Here is a 20,365-nt window from a genome sequence, read left to right as displayed (position 1 = left end):
CCACACGCCATCTAAGAACTACCAGGGGGACAGACAGGCGTTGGCAATGAGGCCCCTCCGGAGGCCCAGGGTGTGAACAGCTGCACAGAGGGCTGAGTGATGTGGAGTCAGCACCTCAGGAGGTGGGAGGGGGCAGTGGGCAGGGAAGGAAGAAATCTCAGGTCCTGATGGATCAGAAGAAGGAAGATAGGAAGAGGGGGTCAGGACACAGGAGATGAGAAAATCAAGGACGACCAAAAAAGGGCCAAAAAGCAGAAAATGTAGGAAAAATGAGAAAGAGGCAAAACAAGGTGCGGGCAACCACAGAACAGGAAGGACACAGAGCAGAGGGAGGGAAGGAAACAGAAAGGAGAGTGAAGTGAGTGGAGAAGGATGTGAGCGGGGAGAGTGGGGAGCCAGGGATTTGACATCAGACGACATAATAGCTCCACAAGTAGAGGGAATCTGGAGCCCGTGGGTGGAGCCTGTCACTGACCAGGCAGCTGGCGATCACCAGGTCAGGCACGTAAAGCAGCAGGTTGACGGCTGTCAGGATGGCCACAGCCAACCGCTGGTCCCAGGCGCACACGTAAGTGGTGAACTCATCTCTGCAGGTCATGTCACTGGATCGCTGGGACTGGCCGCCCAGGTCCTCATTGAACTGATAGAGCGGCCAGAGGAGCAGAGCACTGATGTAGAGGAGGATGGAAAACAGGGTCAGCCCAAGCTGGGAAACGGGGAAGCGGATGGGCAGCCAGTTGTCACAGTAGACCAAGCCCAGCAGGATGGCCAGGGTCCCCAGGATGAAACAGGTGGAGTACACAGCCACGCACCACACCAGGGCTGGCTGGTGCTGGTACAGGGAGGTGTTGCTGATGAAGGCGAAGATGATGCAAGCCACAAAGTTCTCCAGCAGCTTGAGCAGGCCATGCACCGTATGCACATAGGTGATGATCCTTCCGGGCCGGTGACCCACCCAGGTCCAGACAAATTCAGTCCCATAAGCCACAGCAGCAATGCAAGAGAATGCTGTGGCAGTGATGGCGTGGTTCCGGGTGGGGCCCTGAGGCAAGAACGGGACGTAAGTAGTGGCAGAGATGATGGAGGTTGAGAAGCAGAAGAGGGCGGCGTAGCAGGCATAGTTGACGGGGAAGTTGTACCAGTGGGAGGAAAAGTGGAACCGGAGTTTACTGTATTCCACAATGATGATGAGGAGGGTCACAGTGTAGCAGAAGCACCAGAAGAACATGAACCAGTTATCTATGCCCACCCGCTGAGTGCCCACGCTGGCCACCAGGGAGGAGGCCACGCCAGTGGAGAGCAGCTGCAGCAGGCGGACGGAGCAGCCCATGATGGTCCAGGAGCAAAGGCCTGGGGACGACGAAGTGGTGGGCATGGTGGTTCAGATGGTCAAGTTGGTCACTGTCCCGGGTAAGCCCTGGCCTTCGCTGAGGACCCACGAGGGAAAGATCCAGCTCCGGAGGTGGATTAAGTCAGATACCAGGGAAAGGCTCAGGGTCCTGTGATGGCTGAGACTCAGGATCCGTGGAGTTAGAACCAGTGACCCAGACACCTGGGTAACAGCACAGCCGCTCCAGAATGATTCTCCCCACCCATCAACCTTGGCCTTGCCGGGTAACTTGTCTTATCCAAAACCTCACAGCTGGGTTGGGTCTGGCATCAAACCGTGAACATTTTTTACATCTTTGTGCTATGTGCCATTATCTAAGGAGACACATGGTCCTTTATCTGCAAGCCCAACCCTTCAAGGCTCTGAAAAATGTATAAAACTTTTAAAAAGTCATTTGAAACAAATTTGATCTGAACAGACATGAGACAATTTATGGCCTTTATTTATTTCACTTAGTGTGAATGTTCAAAAGTTTGGTTGAAGAAACACTACTGTGATTGCAAGATGCTTTCAGACCCCAGTGGGGTGTGAGGTCATATAGAGTAGATGCAACATGTCACCTGCCTAAAAGTGAAAAATTCTGAATTTTGGAGTATATCTGATCCCAAGAATTTCATAAAAAGGCATGATGGATTGTACTGCTAACTCCATTTTACAGATAAGAAAGCTAATGCTTGAGGGAAAAAATCTCTACCCTAAGATCCCATGCCTAGGAAGTGGGAACTTCAGATGAAAATGCCAAAGCTGTGAGTTTGAACCTTTTGTTCCACTACGCACATGTCAGCAGGGCCTGCGGGTGGGAGCCCAGGACTAAAACTCAGGGGTCTGGGACCCAGGACCCACCTTCAGGGCCACAGCCTCCTTCCACAGCACCTGAAGACACACGTGTTCCAGCCTCACCTCCCGGCAGCATCACTAGAAGGAGCTGCCATCTGAGGGACACAGCTCCACCTGGAGGAGGGCAGCTCCAGGGGTGAACAGGGAAAAGCCATGGGGTGAGAGCAAGGCCGTGGGGACAAGATGCCTTGGGAAGTAGGAACTGTTGTGAATCCTCACAACTTGTTGTGAAACCAAGAAACAAATATTAAAATGCCAGGTTTTAAGCTCCAAAGCTGCCATCCACGTGAGAATCTAACCCCTTTTAACAGCAGGAGCTGAAAGAGGAGCTACCCGCTAGACCCCTGGGAGGCGACAGCCTTGAGGATGCACCTGGGACTGGGTGGGGGCCGGGGCAGCAGAGTGGAGATGCTGGGAGCAGCGGGGGTTGGAGGGAGGGATTGCAGGGTCCCAGTGGCCCTGAGGCAGCCCAGTAGGTGTCTTCTGACCCAGAAGGGATGCAGGCATGGAGCCAACCTTCCCCATGGAGGAGGGGCCTGGACTGGAACTGAGACAGGAGAACAGGGGCCTAAAGGGGTTTCAGGGCTGTGACAGGGACACGTGGCCAGAGCGGCAGGGACCCTGGAGACCATGGAATTGCCCAGGTCACCTGTCCAAGGCAGTCCCACCAGCCAGGGCTGCAGTCCTGCTCACACAGGGGCTCCTCCAGGGTCCAGTATGTGGGGGGAGTGAGGCCCCTCCCAGCCTGCCTCTCCTCAGGGACAGCTCCCTGTTTCCAAGGGACTATTTGCTGAGGCCCCCAGGGCTGAAGGGCCAGCACCCTGAGCCCCAGCCAGCTTCCTGCCATCAGGGGCCTTGTCTTTGCTGATAATAAACCCTGGGAGAAGCTGAGGCTGGAAAGAGAAACAGAGCAAATCCTGAGAACCGCCCTGGACTCCCAGAGCTCCTTGAGCCCCAATTGCCAGTGGAGCCCTGGAGCCTGCAGGCCTCCCCGTGGGCACTGCCGGGGTGGGGAGGGGCACTGGGGTGAGGGAGGCTGGGGTGTCCTGCTGTCTGTTCCCCAATTGCCCCCCCGTCAACCTCTCCAAAGTCACCCTGATTCCACCTAAGGTTAAATGACAGCTCTGGATCCATTTGATGGCACAGAGGGAGGACTTGGGGAAGGGGAGGCGTGGGGGTTCCAGCTGTGTGGCCCTGGGTAAGACCTGTGCCCTCTCTGGGCCTCAGTTCCCCCACCTGGAAATCAGCAGCTTTGCCTGTCTCCCAGCAGCCCCTCCTCCACTCTAGTCTGTGAGCCTGGACGTGGTGCCCCCGTCAGAGCACAGCCTGGGTGTGGCTGAGCCCCGCCTGCCCAGCAGCCAGACGTGTGGACTGGAAGACAGGGAGCCGGGAAGGTCAAGGCCAGAAAAGGAAGGAAGGAGGAGGTGCCAGAAAGGCAGAGTAGGAAGAAGGAAAATGGATACTCAGAGTTACAAAGAGGCCCTGGAGCTTTGGCAGACACTTCATAGCTAAATGATCCTGAAGTTTCCCCACCTGTGTAATAGGCTTAATACCTACTTTGTGTTAAATAATGAATAAAAACATGTGAAGGGCTCATCAGAGGGCCTGACACACGACACACTCAATCCAAGCCAGTTCCCCCCTTCAGCTTGTGGCCACTGAACTCCATTTCCGCCTCCACCTTCACATGCTCATCTTCTCTCAACTCTGTGTGTGCAAGCCTCTCTGTCCTTCCTCTTATGAAGACACCAGTCACTGAATTTTTGTTCCACACTCCATCCAGGATGCTTTCCATCCCAGAGGCTTTAACTAAATAAGTCTCCAAAGACCCTATTGCTAAATGAATGTGTTTTCTGAGTAGAAATGACCTTTTCGGAGGACAATCTTCAATCCATTATGGTCCTCACTGAAATCTTCCTGTCCTTTTTTCACTGTGTCTTTTTCTGATGTGTCTATCATACTAAGTGAATTTGTTTTCTTTTTCAGATTGTTCTGTGTTCACTGGAGTTCTTGGGACTCACAGTGGGTTGATCCCTTTTGTACTTTGTCATTACACTGTGAGACCCCTTCTACCCGATCCCTTTTCCTGGCAGGATCCTGACATCTGTGTTGGGAGTTTCACTAAAGTTTCACCAAAGAATAATTGCACTTGCTTCTGCTCAGGACCCTCCATGCCAGTCACCTGTTTGGCACCTATTGTGTTAATTCCCCCAGTTTGTAAAGCCATTGGACCTGAGGGATCGAGAATTTTTGGGCCAAAATCCACAAGTGAAGACCTGAAGTTTCTATTTCTCTTGTGGAAACAAAAACAAAAACTCCTGTGGAGGTAGGTATCAGCCTTGACCTTTCCTCTTTCTGAAGGGCCTGGTTTTCCTTGTCTACCCTTGCTCCGAGGCTGCAGGCCATGTGATCCTGGCTTTAGGGAAGTGTTTCAGCTCCAACTCCTCACCTGTGCCACCCCGAAGTCTCATTCCTGACCCAAGTGGGCAAATAGGCCAGCCTCCAGATATCTATGCTCAATTCTCCCTTGTCCCTCCTCCCTCCTACAGACAAACAGGGGTCACATCAGTTCTGCCACTGAAGATTCAGGAGAAACTTGAGCAAACCAATTAATTCTAAAGGTTCTTTCTCTCTTCTTTTCCTCCTTAAAGACTTGACTTTTAATCACCTCCTCCAGGAAGGCTTCCAAGATCCCACCAGCTCCATGTCTGATTGCTCCCAGATTGATAGTTCTCGGTCTTTGCCCTTCTGTGAAGCAACCTGGTGTGGACAGGTCATTACAAGTTCCTGGGTCTTACCTGGGCAAAACAGGTGAGGTGGGGAGGAAGGGAGGTGTTGCAGGGGCAGCAGACAGGGCCCAATGTGGATGGACCTGAACGCCAGAGACATAGGTTTTTAGCTGTAAGTGATGAGGCCTCACTGACATTCTCTAGGGAGGGGCTGATCCGTCAGAGGCCCACTTTGGAACTGACACTCTGGCTATAGGAGGAAAATGGAATGGAGGCCAGGGCGTCAGGGAGGCAGCCGGGGTTCCTGCTTCCGCGTCTCCTGGAGGACCCTCCTGATACACGTGCTCCTCCTGCACCTGCATCTGGAGGCCTGGCTCGTGCACTTCAAGAGGGATGGAACTGATCAAGACATGAGAATTCTCAGGCAGACCATCCCACCCTGGTGAGTGACCACACAGTGAAAGGTGACAAGGGTCCTTCACAGCTCCAACTGCCCCGAGCTGCCCAGGCAGCCAGACGCAGCTCCTGAATTTGCCTCTGGTAGAAGGTCAGCACCTCACAGCCTCGCTGTGCCCTGGGATGTCTGGATGAACAGTGACAGGAGCATTTATGATGAAATGTTGGAAGAGAGTCTGTGTGGTCCTGGATGACAAGACCTCCATGATCGATTTTTTTTAGTAACACAAATGTGTTTCTTTGTAATGTATATCCATGTAAAGCTTATTTCTACCTTATCTTAATTGTAATATATATGATTTTGTCTTTTCAAACATTATACTTGATTTTTATGTTACCATGTGGGGTTCTTAACTACTCTTTTATGTTAGCTTTTAAAAAACTTCTTTATTTAGGTATTATTGACATGAAACTGTTCTGTATACAACTCGATGCGTTTTCAGATAAATATACACTTCATGAAACCATCAACAGTCTCAAGGCCATAAACTTTTTCATCACCACCCAAAGTTCCCTCCCCATCCACTTTATCATAATTATCACTTTGTCTACATGTGATAAGAACACCCCCTTTTCCAATGATCACTGATTCCAGTTGCTCATTTGTCCAAACTACGCCCTGGATGGACTTGGCCCAGAGACCCAGAGGTGACCACAGAGACTAGATGCTTATTTGCATGGAGCTCTGCTCCAGTGGGTGTGTCAGATGACAAATCCATAAACTAGTTAAATCCTCTAACAAGGAAACCTCAGGAAGTGACCAACACGATGAAGAGAACAATGGTCGTGGGACGGAGCAGATGAGTTTTGGAAGATTCTCCTACACAGGTGACATTTCAACTGAGAACTGAAGACTGGCAAAGAGGTGGCCACGTTGAAGGTAGAGGGAACAGCTTGTGCAAGATCTTGAGCAGGGAACAAGTCGCCATCTCGAGATTACGTGTAAGAGAGTTGTGGGATCTGGAGAGTTAAGGGACCATAGAACAACGAGCACTGGAGACCGAATGTCACTGGAAACATGTGAGGCACCATGTGTGGCTCCACAACTCATCATCGCAGACAGCCAGGAGGGTGGAAGGTCTGGAGATGGGGGCACAGTTGTGGTTGCATGAGGAATCCGGGGAGGCTGTATGCACTTCTGCTCTAAACAATGATTTACCGCATGTTTGCTGTGTGCTGGGCACTGCAGACCCCACAACGAAGCTGGTTCCTGTCCTAAAGGAGCATCTGGCTTAATGCAGAGACATTCAGTCTAGGGGATGTGACGACAGAAGATCCAGAGACATAGCAGAACTTTCAGAGGACTCTGAAAAAGAAAAGGGTTGGGTCTGTTCTGTTCAAACTCCAGAGAGCAGGGAAAGTGGACTTTGCACCCCTTAAGGAATTAAAGATGCCCCCAAATGAGACGGGCCACTGTGGGAGGTGATGTCATTAGAGCCTTTCCAGCCAGCACTGCTGGATCACTCCCAGCAGAGGCTTGAAACTAATTGTTCCCAAAGGATATCCCATGGAACACTAGTCCAAGATGCTGGATGGAAAGTGTTCCCTGACTGTGCAAGTTTGAGAAACACTTCCTGCTATTGGTAATTTTATAATGCATATTGCTCTATTCAAGGCCCTAGGAAGTCCTGCAATAAACAAATCTGTTTAACTTTTTAACATGCTGTTAAATGTATTTGGCTATATGACATTTTTGTCTTGCCTTAACATATTAACTTTATTTCATTACTTTTTAAGATTACCTGCCATGGGGACCGCCTCCTGGGAGCCCTCCCCACCCACCGCACCTGCCCCTGGGTGAAGATCACATGGCTCATCCCAGTACAGGAGTGAGGGGCACAGTGGGGTCCTTCCCCTGCCCTTCCCACAGCTCTGCTTGCCTGGCCCCTCTGGCCCTGGTGACCCTAGGATGCAGGGCTCTGAGGCTTTGTTCTGAGATTAGGAGAGGAAGAAGGACTGTGGTGTGTTTCTGGCCACTGATTACTGTAAAGGGCCACTGATCTCAGTGCATGGGAGTGCACGGACGGACACACACACACACACACACACACACACACACACACTCTGAGCAAGCACGCAGGCACAGAACTTTAAAGGCAGGCGTTGAGGTGCTGGAAAGGGACCTTTAAGAGCTACAGGATAAGATGTTGGGCATTGGGGAGGGGCCCAACCCCTAGTTTCCCAGGGATGAGCCCTGTCTAAGGCTCTGGGGTGGGGAGGCAATAGCAGGGGCTTATAAAACCCTTGGTTTGGGTGAAGATTGACACCTGCTCAGTTGCTTCTGCATTCTAAGCAAATTTGGGTAATCAGGGTCTGTGGATTTTGTGTTTTGCCTGTTTGTCTGGTTGGTTTTTTCCTTTATCTTTCTCTGAGCATTAAGAAACATCTGACATAGAAACATATGTGTGCATGCTCTACACACGCAAACAATGCAATTCCTTCCACTATAGCAGCAGGTTTCAAACCTACCCCTCTGCTTGCCCCCAATCTACCCCTCCACTCCCCAAAAAATTGAAAAGCAACTTCCTGTTTAAGAATGGGGCCACTAGTACTTTTTGCCCTCATAACCAGGAAACAGAAGAAAAAAATCCAGGTTAATGTCAATTTGGAAAAAAAAAAAAGGCACAAACTTAAGTTTACAAATTATGTTTTACTCAGGAAACTTATGGAGGACCATGGCCTTGGAAACAGCCTCTAAGATAGTTCTGTGGAACTGTTCCAAAGAGCTAAGGGGAGAGCCAGAATACGCATGTGTTTTTTCTAAAAAAAAAAAAATAGCATGAAGTTGACCATCAAAAGATTATTGCTAGCCACAAAACCCAGGCACCTCAAGTTGATCATTTTAGTGCTTTCCTATCTATGGGAAGTGAGTGTGAGCTCACTGAAATTATTAGATGTGCATGTTAACCATCTTGAGCCAGTATCCTGTTTATATCCATTCTGAATTCCTCCCTGGTTGCACTTTTGAGGGTGGCTGCAGTGGCTGATGGATAGATAGAGGGCAACATCCATTGTTTACTGAAATGGCAAACCATGTTCTTTGTCCTTGGCAATTCCTCCTGGTCAAATTTTGACCAAGATTTGTGAGGCATTTCATAGCCAGTTTGTCTGTGGACACTAGAAAGACTCGTTCCTAAATCAGGCAAGGATTCCTTTTAATCTTAAAAATACGCTAATTTTTCAGATTAGGTCCTGTTGATAACCCAAAATTCTATGGATCACCTGTCTCACTAGTCTTTTGTGATCCAGGAAATGTTTTCTCTTGTTGCTTCTCCTAAAATCTAGAGTTGCAGTATTACAGTTATTCTACGTAGAGTTTTATACATGATAGAATAACATGTTTAGCCATCATTAATTTTGTCGGAGGCTTGGTTACACATTGGGTAAAATAAGAGATAGCAATCTTAGAAGTATACAGAATATAAGTGATAGAGCAGAGACATTAATAAAGTCATAGTACAGCAGGGAGGGGCATGAGGCATACATAATTTGAAAATAGTAAGAGACAACAAATTAAAACAGTGAATAGTATAACTAGCTGTAATCTGGTCACAATAAATCATCAAGTCCACAGGAGAGCAAGCTGGATAAGCCAAGTTCTAAAGGGATCAGGTAAAGAGAAAAAGATAAATGTTACATCTTTATTTACAAACGTATACTTTAACAACTTGTTGTAGATCACAGCAAAAGAGGAAAGGTTTTCTTAAAACCAAAGATTAAAAACAGTTCTATTTCAGGGCTTCATTGGTGACTAGGTGGTAAAGAATTTGCCTGTCACTGCAGGAAACATGGGTTCGATCCCTGGTCTGGAAAGATCCCACATGCCATGGAGCAACTACGCCAGTGCGCCACAACTACTGCGCCCACACACCCTAGAGCCCGTGCTATGCAACGAGAGAGGCTGTTGCTATGAGAAGCCCGCACACTGCAACTAGAGGGTAGCTCTGTGTAGCAACGAAGAGCTGCATCAAAGACCCACCAAAGCCAAAGATAAAAGGAGGTGCCACCACAAGAAGGTACAAAGGATGCAGCCTTCACAAAATGTAGAAAGGTCACTCCCAAAAATAGTATGAGAAGGTAAAAAGAAGGTTAAGATAACAAAGGACGCTTATGGGTTGGGATCCCTTATGACTAATTTCCCTGAGAGTTGGCAGAGCCAGACAAAAAGTCTCCTTGGAATCCCAATGTATTTCACTGGCTGCCATATGACTTCCTCTGGATAATAGAGACCAAGCTTTAACACAGTGAAGAGTGGGGAAATGCCTAAGATTAGGTACATTTAATCCCAAAGACACAGGAAGAGAAATGTAAGTTTTCACTACAGGGCTTTTGTTCCTTTAAGGTAAGAATTTTAAAAGGATGGTTTATCAAGCTGTTTTCTCTAGCTGCACATGTGAAAATATATTAATTTTGCAATGTCAAAAGAACCCCAATCTTGCCAATTTAAGGTGAGATTTCCTTTAATTATCAGTTAAGCAGATACTTGTAAGTATAAATTCTGTATGGACATAAACTATTCCTAGTGTCCTTCAACTGAGAATAATCCAATGTTCATGAAAAAAATCATAGTCGATCTAAGATACAAGTAGAAATTTTTATTTGAGCTAACCTGGAGGATTATAACCCAAGAGACAGTCTTTCAAAAATCTCTCTGAGGACTGTTCCACTTGTTATAAGTTAAAGCACAGTTGTATAAGCTTTTGAGACAAAGAGTTATACATTAAATGATATATTATTGTCAGTTTACTCAACCCAGAGCTACACAAACAAAGAGAACAATGGGTATGAGTCATGCTGTTCATGCTCAGTCGTGTCTGACTCTTGCGATCTGATGGACTGTAGCCTGCCAGCCTCCTCTGACTATGGGATTTTCCAAGCAAGAATACTGGAGTGGGTTGCATTTTCTCCTCCAGGAGATCTTCCCAACCCAGGGACTGAACCTGTGTTTCTTGCATCTCCTACATTGGTAGGTGGATTCTTTACTGCTGGGAAGAATCTACCTGAGAAGCCTGGGTCATCTTGGTCCCTCACAGAATGAAGAAGGAAGATTATCTCCTAAGAAACCGTGATCTTTGATGAAATCAAGAAAAAATGTTGTCTCCCAAGGAGGCCTAGTTCATGCAGATGCACAATACACAAAAAAGTGAAGGAGGAGACCCAAATGGGCAGAGAAAAGTCTTATGCTTAAATTTTTCTCAACTTGCCATAAATATGGATTTTATTTCATTACCATTCAGTGTGTTTCAACTGAGCAAAATCTTCCCACATCTTTTAACTGAAGATAAACCAGTTACTGCTTCTCGAAACTAAGTTTCAAGGAGAACCTACTCCTCCAGAGATGAGCTTAACACCACAGAATAAAATTTAGGATTATCAGACAATAACAGGAAATCCAAAATCCAAGAGAGACTCACCTCAGTTCATCTGGACTCCCTAAGGAGGCAGATGGGCGCAAGAGGCCTCTGGTGGTATAGAAGGCTCAGTGCTTCATAGAGTTCAGGAGAAGAGGAGAAGCTTTCCCTGGGTGCCTTCTGTAGTCACCAAAACCATTGACTGAGGAAAAAAAAGGAAAAACCTAAAAGTCACAAATTTATGTTTAATTTGGAGATATTACTGAGGACTCTAGCCAAGGAGACACTCTCAGATAGCTCTGAGGAACTGTTCCAAAGAGGTAAGGGAGGAGTCAGGATATACAGGAGATTTTACTGGGGCTGGGGGAACACATGTAGTTAAAATCAATAGATTATTGCTGATCACAAAAAACAGATGTCTCAAGTCAATGATTTTACTGCTTTTCTATGTATGGGAAGATATAGTGCTCTGGGCTCACAAAAATTATCCTCTGATATGCATCTTAACTTTCTAGGATCAGTACCTTGTTTTTCTCCATCCTGAATTCCCCTTAGGATAGGATATTAGGGCTGAAACAGAGGCTGACGCCCTAGGACATGATGGACAAGATAATTCACTGTTTTCTGAAAATGCAGGCAGAATTCTTTGTCCACATTTACATCACTTCTAAGGCTGGTGGATCCATGCTCTTCTCCCTGCAGAGGCAGGACAAGCTGTTTTGATCACTGAGACAGGAGGGCCACATTACTGCCCCTCACCAACATTGCAGACAGGTGTCTTCAAGACCCTGGGGTTCATCAAGAGCTCCTTTGATTCCACAGAGAGTAGTTGGGCTGGAAGGCATTCACTCCTGGCTTCCTCTAAAATGCCCTTTAGTCAGTCGGTGTTTAGTAAGCCTGCAAAAATTCTGGAGCCAATCTCAGGTGAGGCTGAGCACCAGGTGGGGCCCACGGATCGAAGGTCTCTGCTTTGAGTATCCTGCCCGTTGGACATTATTGACCTCCAGATACTTCTTTTCAACTTAAATGGGAGACACGCTGTGCACCCCCCTCTACTGGGAGAAAGTGAGCCCAATGCCTATCTACCTACTCCCACCCCAAAACACACACACACACACCCCAACTAAGACACCCACAGGGGGACAGACACACTTTGGCAATGAGGCCCCTCCGGAGGCCCAGGGTGTGAACAGCTGCACAAAAGGCTGTGTGCTTTGGAGTCAGCACCTTAGGAGGTGGGAGGGGGCGGTGGGCAGAGAACGAAGAAGTCTCAGGTCCTGATGGATCAGAAAAAGGAAAATGGGGAGAGGTGGTCAGGACACAGGAGATGAGAAACCAAGGATGACCAGAAAAGGGGCAGAAAGCAGAAAATGTAGAAAAGATGAGAGCAGCAAGAGAAAACAGTAAAACAGGGTGTGGGCAACCACACAGGAAGGAGACAGAGCAGGAGGAGGGAAGGAAACAGAAAAGATAGAGAGGTAAGTGGGGAAAGATGTGAGGAGGGAGAGAGGGAGCCAGGAAGAAGACATCAGAGGACTCCAGAGCTTGGTGAAGATACCTCCTGTGAGCAGAGGGGATCAGGAGTCCCTGGGCTTGTCCTTAGTCCCTAACAAAGACCCAGCGGGCCCAGTACCCCAGGTCGGCCATGTAAATCAGCAGGTTGACTGCTGTCAAGATGGCTACAACCAGTCTTTGGTCCCAGATGCACACCAAGTGGGTGAATTGATGGCGGCAGCTCATATCACTGGACCGCTGGGGCTGACCACCAAAATTCTCGTCGAACTGGTAGAGCAGCCAGAGGACCAGAGCGCTGACGTAGAGGAAGACGGAGAGCAGGGCCAACCCCAACAGGAAAATGGGGAAGCAAATGGGCAACTTGTTGCTATAGCCTCTCAGATACAGCAGGAGGGCCACGGCCCCCAGGAAGAGGCAGATGGAGTACACGGCCACACACCACACCAGGGCCGGCTGGTGCAGGTACAGGGAGGTGTTGCTGATGAAGGCAAAGATGACACAGGCCACGAAGTTCTCTAGCCCCTTGAGTAGTCCCGGCATGGGGAGCACATAGCAGGTGATCTGGCTGGGCCACGCATAGATCCAGGCCACTTCAGTGGCATAAGTCACAGACGCGAGGCAGGAGAAAGCAGTAGCAGCAATGGCATGGTTCCGGGAGTTGCCACGAGGGACGATCTGGATGTACGTGGTGGGGTAAATAATGGAGGCCGAGAGGCAGAGGAGGGTGGAGTAGGAGGCATAGTTGATGAGAAAATCGTCCCAGGAAAAGGGCCAGAGGAACTGGAGCCCACATAACTCGACTATGAAAGTAAGGAGGGTCACGACGAAACAGAAGCACCAGATGAACATGGACCAGTTGCCTATGGTCTCCCTCCAAGTGTCAGTGGCAGCCACCAGCGAGAAGGCCAGGCAGGTGGAGAGCAGCTGCAGCAGGCGGAGGAAGTAGCCCATGATGGTTGCAGAGGCCAGGCCAGAGGACGAGCTCATGGTGAGCCTGATGGTCAGGCTGGTCCCTGTCATCAGACTGGATCTTCACTGAGGACCCACCAGAGAAAGATCCAGCTTTGGAGGTGGATTAATCAGACATCTGAAAAGAGCCTAGGGTCCTGCGACGGCTGCTACTCAAGATCTGTGGAGTTGGAACCAATGACTCAGACAGTTGGGTAACAGCACAGCTGATCCAAGATGATTCTCCCCACCCATCACCCCTGGCCTTGTCACAAGACTTGTCTTATCCAAAAGTTCAGAGCAGGGTGGTTCTGGCCTCAAACCAGGAACAGTTTGGATCCCTCTGAGCTGTGTGTCATTATGTACAGAGACACAGGGTAGGATGGTCCTTTCTACAGTCCCAAACCTTCACGTGTGTCAAAATTGAAAAAAAATTTTTTTTTAATTATTTGGTAACAAAATTAGATGTGAACAGACATGAGACAAATTATGATCTCTATTTCACTTAGTATGATTATTTAAAATTTCAGTTTCAGAAACACTAATGTGTTTGATTACAAGTGCTTTCAGACCCCAGTGGGGTGGGGTGGGATGCCCTATAGAGTAGATGCACTATGTGCAACTGGAGTTGAAAAAATCCTGAATTCTCGAGCATATCTAACTCCATGGATTTCATAAAATGGACTGTAGATGTACTGCTAATCCCATTTTAGAGATGAAAAAACTAAAGTGAAAGCCGTTCAGTCGGGTCTGACTCTGCGACCCAGAGAATTCTTCAGGCCAGAATACTGGATTGGGTAATCGTTCCTTTCTGCAGGGGATCTTCCCAAGCCAGGGATCAAACCCAGGTCTCCCACATTGCAGGGGGATTCTTTACCAGCTGAGCCACCACTGCTAATCCCATTCTAGAGATGAAAAAACTAAGGCTTGGTGAATCAAGGGCCTTCTCTAAGGTCAAAAGGTTAGGAGTAGTAACCTCATATAAAAATGCCAAAGCCATGGATTTGAACACTTTCATCTAGAGCCCAGCATGTCAGCAGGGCCCGTGGGTGGGAGACCAAGACCAAAGCTCGGGGCTGTGGGATCCAGGACATGCCTTCACAGCCATGGCCTCCTTCCACAGCAACCTGAAGACACACGTGTTCCAGCCTCTCCTACCTACAGCATCACTAGAAGGAGCTGCCATCTGAGGGGACACAGCCCCACCTGGAGGAAAGCAGCTTCAGGGGTGAACAGGGAAGAGCTATGGGGTGAGAGCAAGGCCGGGGAACATGATGACATGGGAAGTAGGGACTGTTCTGAATCCCCTCCCCTCATCTTTGCCTTAACATGTGACTCTTCCTCACTGGGACAGGGGACACCAACCCAGCGTGACTCAAGATGGAGTGTCCTGGAGGAACCACAGAATAAATAACATAATGTTTGGCTCAAGCTCCAAACCTGCCATCCAGGTGGGAGTCTGGAAAGATCTAGGAGTAATCCTATGTGAACGAGGATTTCTGTGACCTGGGAGACTGGATGGAAGTTTCCAAGCTGGGAAGAAGAGGTTGAAAATGAACAAGGATTTTGTATCTGTGTGCTCATGTAGAGTCTTTGAATCCATTTAATGGCACAGAGGGAGAATTTAGGAAGGAGAGGCATGGGGGTTCCTGCTGTGTGACCTGGGTCAGGCCTGTGCCCTCTCTGGGCCTCAGTTCCCCCACCTGGAAAGCAGCAGGTTTGCCTGAGTTTCCCAGCTACCTCTCCTCCACTCTAATCTTTGAGCCTGGACATGGTGGGCCTGCCAGAGCACAGTCTGAATGTGGCTGAGCCCTGCCTGCCCAGCAGCCAGGCGTGTGAACTGGAAGACAGTGAGCCAGGAAAGTCACGACCAGGACAGAGGAAGGAAGGAGGAGGTGAGATGGATGGTAAGAATTTCAGGGAGGATGTGGGGCATGGGGGACCTGGCAAGTTACCCACTGAGCCTCAGTTTTTCCATGTCTGCAGTGGGCTTAATACCTGTGCATGCACACGGCCATGTTCAACTCTTTACAATCCCCTGGACCGGAACCTGCCAGGCTACTCTGTCTATGGGATTTTCCAAGCAAGAATTTTTACAGTGGTTTGCCATTTCCTTTTCCAGCAAATCTTCCTGACCCACATTTTAAAACCACATCTCTTCCACCTCCTGCACTGCAGGTGAATTCTTTACCACCGAGCGACCAGGGAATATGTCAATTAAGTGGATGAAAGATTGTGAAGGGCCTATCAGAGGGCCTGGCACACGGCACACTCAATCCATGCCAGCTTCCTGTTCCCCTCTCCCTCCGATTCTAAGAGGACTGAGAAGACCCTGCCCCCTCTCTGGACACAAACACATGCAAGCTTGATTTGCTGTAGATCAGGAAAAACTGTGTGTCTTGGAGGTGGCCCAGGGATGTGTTTGTTTTTCCTTCTGAGTGTTTTCAGGAAGAAATGGTGTAGAATCACTTTTATTTCTTCCTGAACTATTTGGTAGATGCACAGTGTTTTCATCTTTCATGAAAATCCAGATTTCTAGCTCCTTTAGAAGTCTCATGAATCAGTTGCTATGCCCTTTACTTTATATTGTTTTCCATTCTCATCTCTGTTTAGCATATTCTATATTTTCTTCTTCTCATATGCAATTGGCATAAAGCAGGACTATGATCATCTCACATGTGCCCAGTTTCCCCTCTTGAGCGTGGCCAGGCTTCCTGTCTGCTCACACGAGCACCCACCCCTCCTTCTGGGGAGCATCTGTGTCCTCAACCTCATGTACAGCCTTCAGCACACTTCACGTGCTCGACATCATATGTAGACATATATGTACATGTATGTAGGGCACATCTGTAGATTGTTTTCCTGTTTTATAAACCTGAGACCCTGTCATGCACAGGGCATCTCCCTTTTCCACCACCCCCGACAAGTACAGCTGGTCCTCTCTAGGGGTCTTAGTCCTCTTCACCACCTTTACTTACTTCCTTCCCTCCTGGCTCCTCTGAGCATTTGGACTGACCACCTGTCTCTAAATACTCCCCTCTGAGTCTCAATCATGGGGGACACAGGATATGATAAGAAGTCTGGGATCCATGTGACCACCATGTTCTACGGCAGAAGGCTGGTTTCTCTGTAAACTTAAGAAATATGAAAAAGACTCTCTTCTTCATTTCTGGAAACTCATCTTAGTTTCCTAGCGCTACTGGAACAATTTACTCGAAATCTGATTGCTTAACACAGCAGGAATTTATTCTCCCACAGTTCTGGAGGCCAGAAGTCTGAAATCAAGGTGTCAGGGGGACCATGCTGTCTCCAGTGCTCCAGGTGAGGCTCATTCATTTCCACTAGTAATATTTCAAACCCCTCAGCTTGTGGCCACTTATTCCATCTCTGCCACAGCCTTCATGCTGTCATCTTCTCTCAACTCATTGTGTGCAAACTTCTCTGTCCTTTCCCTTATAGGGCCACCAGTCACTGGATTGCCAGCCCACCCTCCATCCTGGACGATTTTCATCTCAAGATCCTTAAATAATTATGTCCACAAAGACCCTACTTCTAAATAATGCCATAAACATGGATATTTTGGGGGGGTGCGGGATCGCTCTTTGACTCATTAAGGTTCTCTCTCATATCATCCTGTCCTTTTTTCATGGTGTCTTTTTCTAATGTGTTTAATCATACGTGTACCTGTTTGCTGTCTCTTTCAGATTGGTGAGTGTTCATTGGAGTTCTTGGGACTCAGTTGATTTTTCCCTCGTGTACTTTGTCATTACACCGTGAGCCCCTTGTACAGGAGCCCTTTTCCTGGGAGGGTCCTCTGCCTGGGTTGGGAGCTTCAGCCAGAGTAACAGCACCTGCTCCTGCTCAGGACCCTTCAGGCCAATTGCCTATTGGTTCCCACTTGCGTAAATTTCTCAGGTTGGAGTTGTTGGATCTCAGGGATCAGGTACATTTTGGTCTAAATACACCAGAAGTGAAGACCTGAGAATTCTATTTCTCCTGTGGAGACTTAAAAGAAATCCCAAATTCCTTTGGAAGCAGATATCAGCTTTGTCCTTTTATCTTTCTGAGGAGCATGGTTTTGTTTTTGTTTGTTTGTTTGTTTTTAAACTGTTTATTTTGCATTGGGGTATAGCTGACTAATAATGCTGTGATAGGTTCAGTTGCACACCAAAGGGTCTCAGCCATACATATACACGTATCCATTCTCCCCCAAACTCCCCTCCCATCCAGGTTCCACATAACATTGAGCAGGGTTCCATGTGCTATACAGTAGGTCCTTCTTGGTTATCCAGTTTAAATGTAACAGGGTGTACAGGCAACCATAAATTCATTCTCTAAGTCTGTGAGTCTCTTTCTGTTTTGTAAGTTCATTTGTATCATTTCTTTTTAGATTTCACATATAAGGCATGTCATATGATATTTCTTTGAAGGGCATAGTTTCCCTTGTCCACCCTTGCTCTGAGGCTGCAGGCCCCATAGTACTGGCTTTAGGGGAGTGTCTCAACTCCAGCTCCTCACCTTGTGCCACCCTAAAGCCTCATTCCTGACCCAAGTGGGCAAACAGACCAGCCTCCAGTTGGCCAGGCTCAATTCTCCCTTCTCCCTCCTCCTTCCTCCCTGCTATACACAAGGATCGCAGTCACATCAGCTCTGCCACTGAAACTTCATGAGATCCTTGAGCAAATCAATTATTCTAAATGTCCTTTCTTTCTTCTTTCCTGTGAACCTGAACTTCTCCTTAAAGACTTGACTCTTAGTCCTCTCCTCCCAGAAGCCTCCCTGGATCCCACCAGCTCCATGTCTCATTGCTCCCAGACTGACACTTCTCAGCCTTTGCCCTTCTGTGAAGCAGCCTGGTGTGGGCAGGTCATCACAAGCTCCTGGGTCTTACCTGGGCAAAACAGGTGAGAAGGGGAGGAAGGGAGGTGTTGCAGGAACAGCAGACAGGGCCCACTGTGGATGGATCTGAACACCAGAGACATAGGTTGGATTTTAGCTGTAAGTGAGGAGGCCTCACTGACATTCTCTAAGGAGGGACTGATCAGTCGGAGGCTCACTCTGAAACTGACACTCTGACTATTGGAGGAAAATGGATGGAGGATAATTCTGTAGTCAAGGTGGTATGTGATGATGGGCCTTGAGCAAAGACACTGCAGGAGTGAAGGGCAGGGGCAGATTTATGAAAATCTTTAGGGAGCAAGCATTCAGCTGGTCTTGATGAGAGAAGGGGCCGCAATTACCAGATATTTGGTGCCCCCAGGGCAGCTGCAACCCCACTTCTCCCTCCTGCTCCCTTTATATCTCAGACCCCATCCCAGGTGTTCCCAGCACCCTACTCTTCCTCTGGGCACCTGAGCACTGAGTGCTTTGGGAAGGGAGAAATGGGGAAGGATATGAGGAGAGAGAGAGAGGAGCCAGGAAGAGGACATCAGAAGACGTCAGAGCTCGGTGAGAATACCTTTTGTGAGCAGAGGATCAGGAGTCCCTGGGCTAATCCTCAGTCCCTACAGAGACCTGGCGGGCCCAGTACACCAGGTCGGCCACGTAAGCCAGTAGGTTGATGGCTGTCAGGATGGCCACAGCCAGTCGCTGGTCCCATTTGCACATGTTGTAGGTGAGCTCGTCCCTGCAGTCCCCATCACTGGACCTCTGGGGCTGCCCGCCGAGCTCCTCGTAGAACTGGTAGAGTGGCCAGAGGACCAGAGCACTGATATAAAGGAGGATGGAGAGCATGGTGAGCACAAGCTGGAAAACGGGGAAGGGAACCGACAGCCTGTATTCCCGTTCACCCAGGTTTAGCAGGAGGACCACAGCTGCCAGGATGAAGCAGATGGAGTACACGGCCACACACCACTCCAGCGCCGGCTGGTGCAGGTACAGGGAGGTGTTGCTGAGGAAGGCAAAGATGACACCAGCCACGAAGGTCTCCAGCACCTTCAGCAGGCCTGGCAGGGTGTGCACATAGCAGGTGATATCATCGAGATCATACCAATCCCATACCCAGGCCACATCCATGGCGTAAACCACAGACGCGATGCAGGAGAATGCAGTGGCAGTGATGGCCCGGTCCCGGGAAGGACCATAAAGCAGGAATTGGACGTAGGCGATGGAGTAGATGATGGAGGTCGAGAGGCAGACGAGGGCAGCGTAGCAGGCATAGGTGATGGGGAAGTTGTACCAGTAGAAAGGGAAGCGGGAAGGGAGCCTCCATAACTCGACCATGACTATGATGAGGGTCATGGCGAAACAGAAGCACCAGATGGACATGGACCAATTACCTATGTCCCCTCTCTCAAAGCCCATGTCAACCACCAGAGAGAAAGCCACGCAGGTAGAGAAGAGCTCTGGCAAACGGAAGTACCAGAACCCTACCCAAAAGTCATCAGAGTCTGGGGGTGATGCCCGAGTGGGCATGATGTCTTGATGTCCAGGCAGGTCACTGTCACCAGTACAGCAGTGGTCTTTGCTGAGGATCCACCAGAGAAAGATCTGGCTCCGAAGGTGGGTTAAGTCAGACGCCTGGAAATGACACAGGGCCCTGAGACCGCTGAGGCTCAGGATCCGTGGAGTTGGAACCAATGGCTCAGACAATCAGGTAACAGCACAGCCGCTCCGGAATGGTTCTCCCCACCCATCACCCTTGGCCTTGTCAGGAGACTTGTCTTATCCCAAACCTCACAGCTGCGTGTGGTCTAGCCTCAAACCACAAACATTTTGGGTCTCTCTAAATAGCTGTATGCCATTATCTATGGAGACACAGGGTAGGATGGTCATTATCTGCAATCCCAACCCTTCAAAGCTCTCAAAATTGAAAACGAATTTTTAAAAAATTGTTTGGTAACAAAATTTGACATGAAGAGACATGAGACAATATATGATCTCTTTTTTTTTTCACTTAGTGTGAATGTTCAGAAGATCAGTTGCAGAATCACTAATGTGTTACATTACAAGGTACTTTCAGACTACAGTTGAATGTTATGTCCTACAGAGTAAATGCAGCATGTCATCTATCTGGAGCTGAAGAAGTGTGAATTCAGGAGCAGATCTGACACTAAGGATTTCAAAAAAAGGATTGCAATTGTAGTGCTAACCCTATTTTACAGATGAGAAAATAAAGGCTGGAGGTATTAAGTCCTTCC

At 48.5% G+C, this 20,365-nt stretch overlaps 3 protein-coding genes across 3 annotated transcripts; all 3 read right to left on the bottom strand.

The window, feature by feature from the left end:
• Positions 1-409: 409 nt before the first annotated feature.
• LOC122454948 (myeloid-associated differentiation marker-like) lies at positions 410-1,340 on the bottom strand. Its single transcript, XM_043489599.1, has one exon. The coding sequence runs from the start codon at positions 1,328-1,330 to the stop codon at positions 410-412; it is 921 nt and encodes a 306-aa protein (XP_043345534.1). The 5' UTR covers positions 1,331-1,340.
• A 4,447-nt stretch (positions 1,341-5,787) lies between these two features.
• LOC122455026 (myeloid-associated differentiation marker-like) lies at positions 5,788-13,298 on the bottom strand. Its single transcript, XM_043489779.1, has 3 exons — positions 11,288-13,298; positions 10,827-10,965; positions 5,788-6,718 (listed from the first exon to the last, which is right to left on the bottom strand). The coding sequence occupies exon 1, from the start codon at positions 13,296-13,298 to the stop codon at positions 12,363-12,365; it is 936 nt and encodes a 311-aa protein (XP_043345714.1). The 3' UTR covers positions 5,788-6,718; positions 10,827-10,965; positions 11,288-12,362.
• A 5,418-nt stretch (positions 13,299-18,716) lies between these two features.
• Positions 18,717-19,544, bottom strand: LOC122419655 (myeloid-associated differentiation marker-like). The gene has a single exon (XM_043434407.1). It carries the CDS (start codon positions 19,527-19,529, stop codon positions 18,717-18,719), a length of 813 nt encoding a protein of 270 aa, XP_043290342.1. The 5' UTR covers positions 19,530-19,544.
• Between the last annotated feature and the right edge of the window lie 821 nt (positions 19,545-20,365).

The sequence above is a fragment of the Cervus canadensis genome, chromosome 17 (genome assembly GCF_019320065.1).
Source record: "Cervus canadensis isolate Bull #8, Minnesota chromosome 17, ASM1932006v1, whole genome shotgun sequence".
Classification (NCBI taxonomy): Eukaryota; Metazoa; Chordata; class Mammalia; order Artiodactyla; family Cervidae; genus Cervus; species Cervus canadensis.
This window is presented reverse-complemented; position numbering and strand designations above follow the sequence as displayed.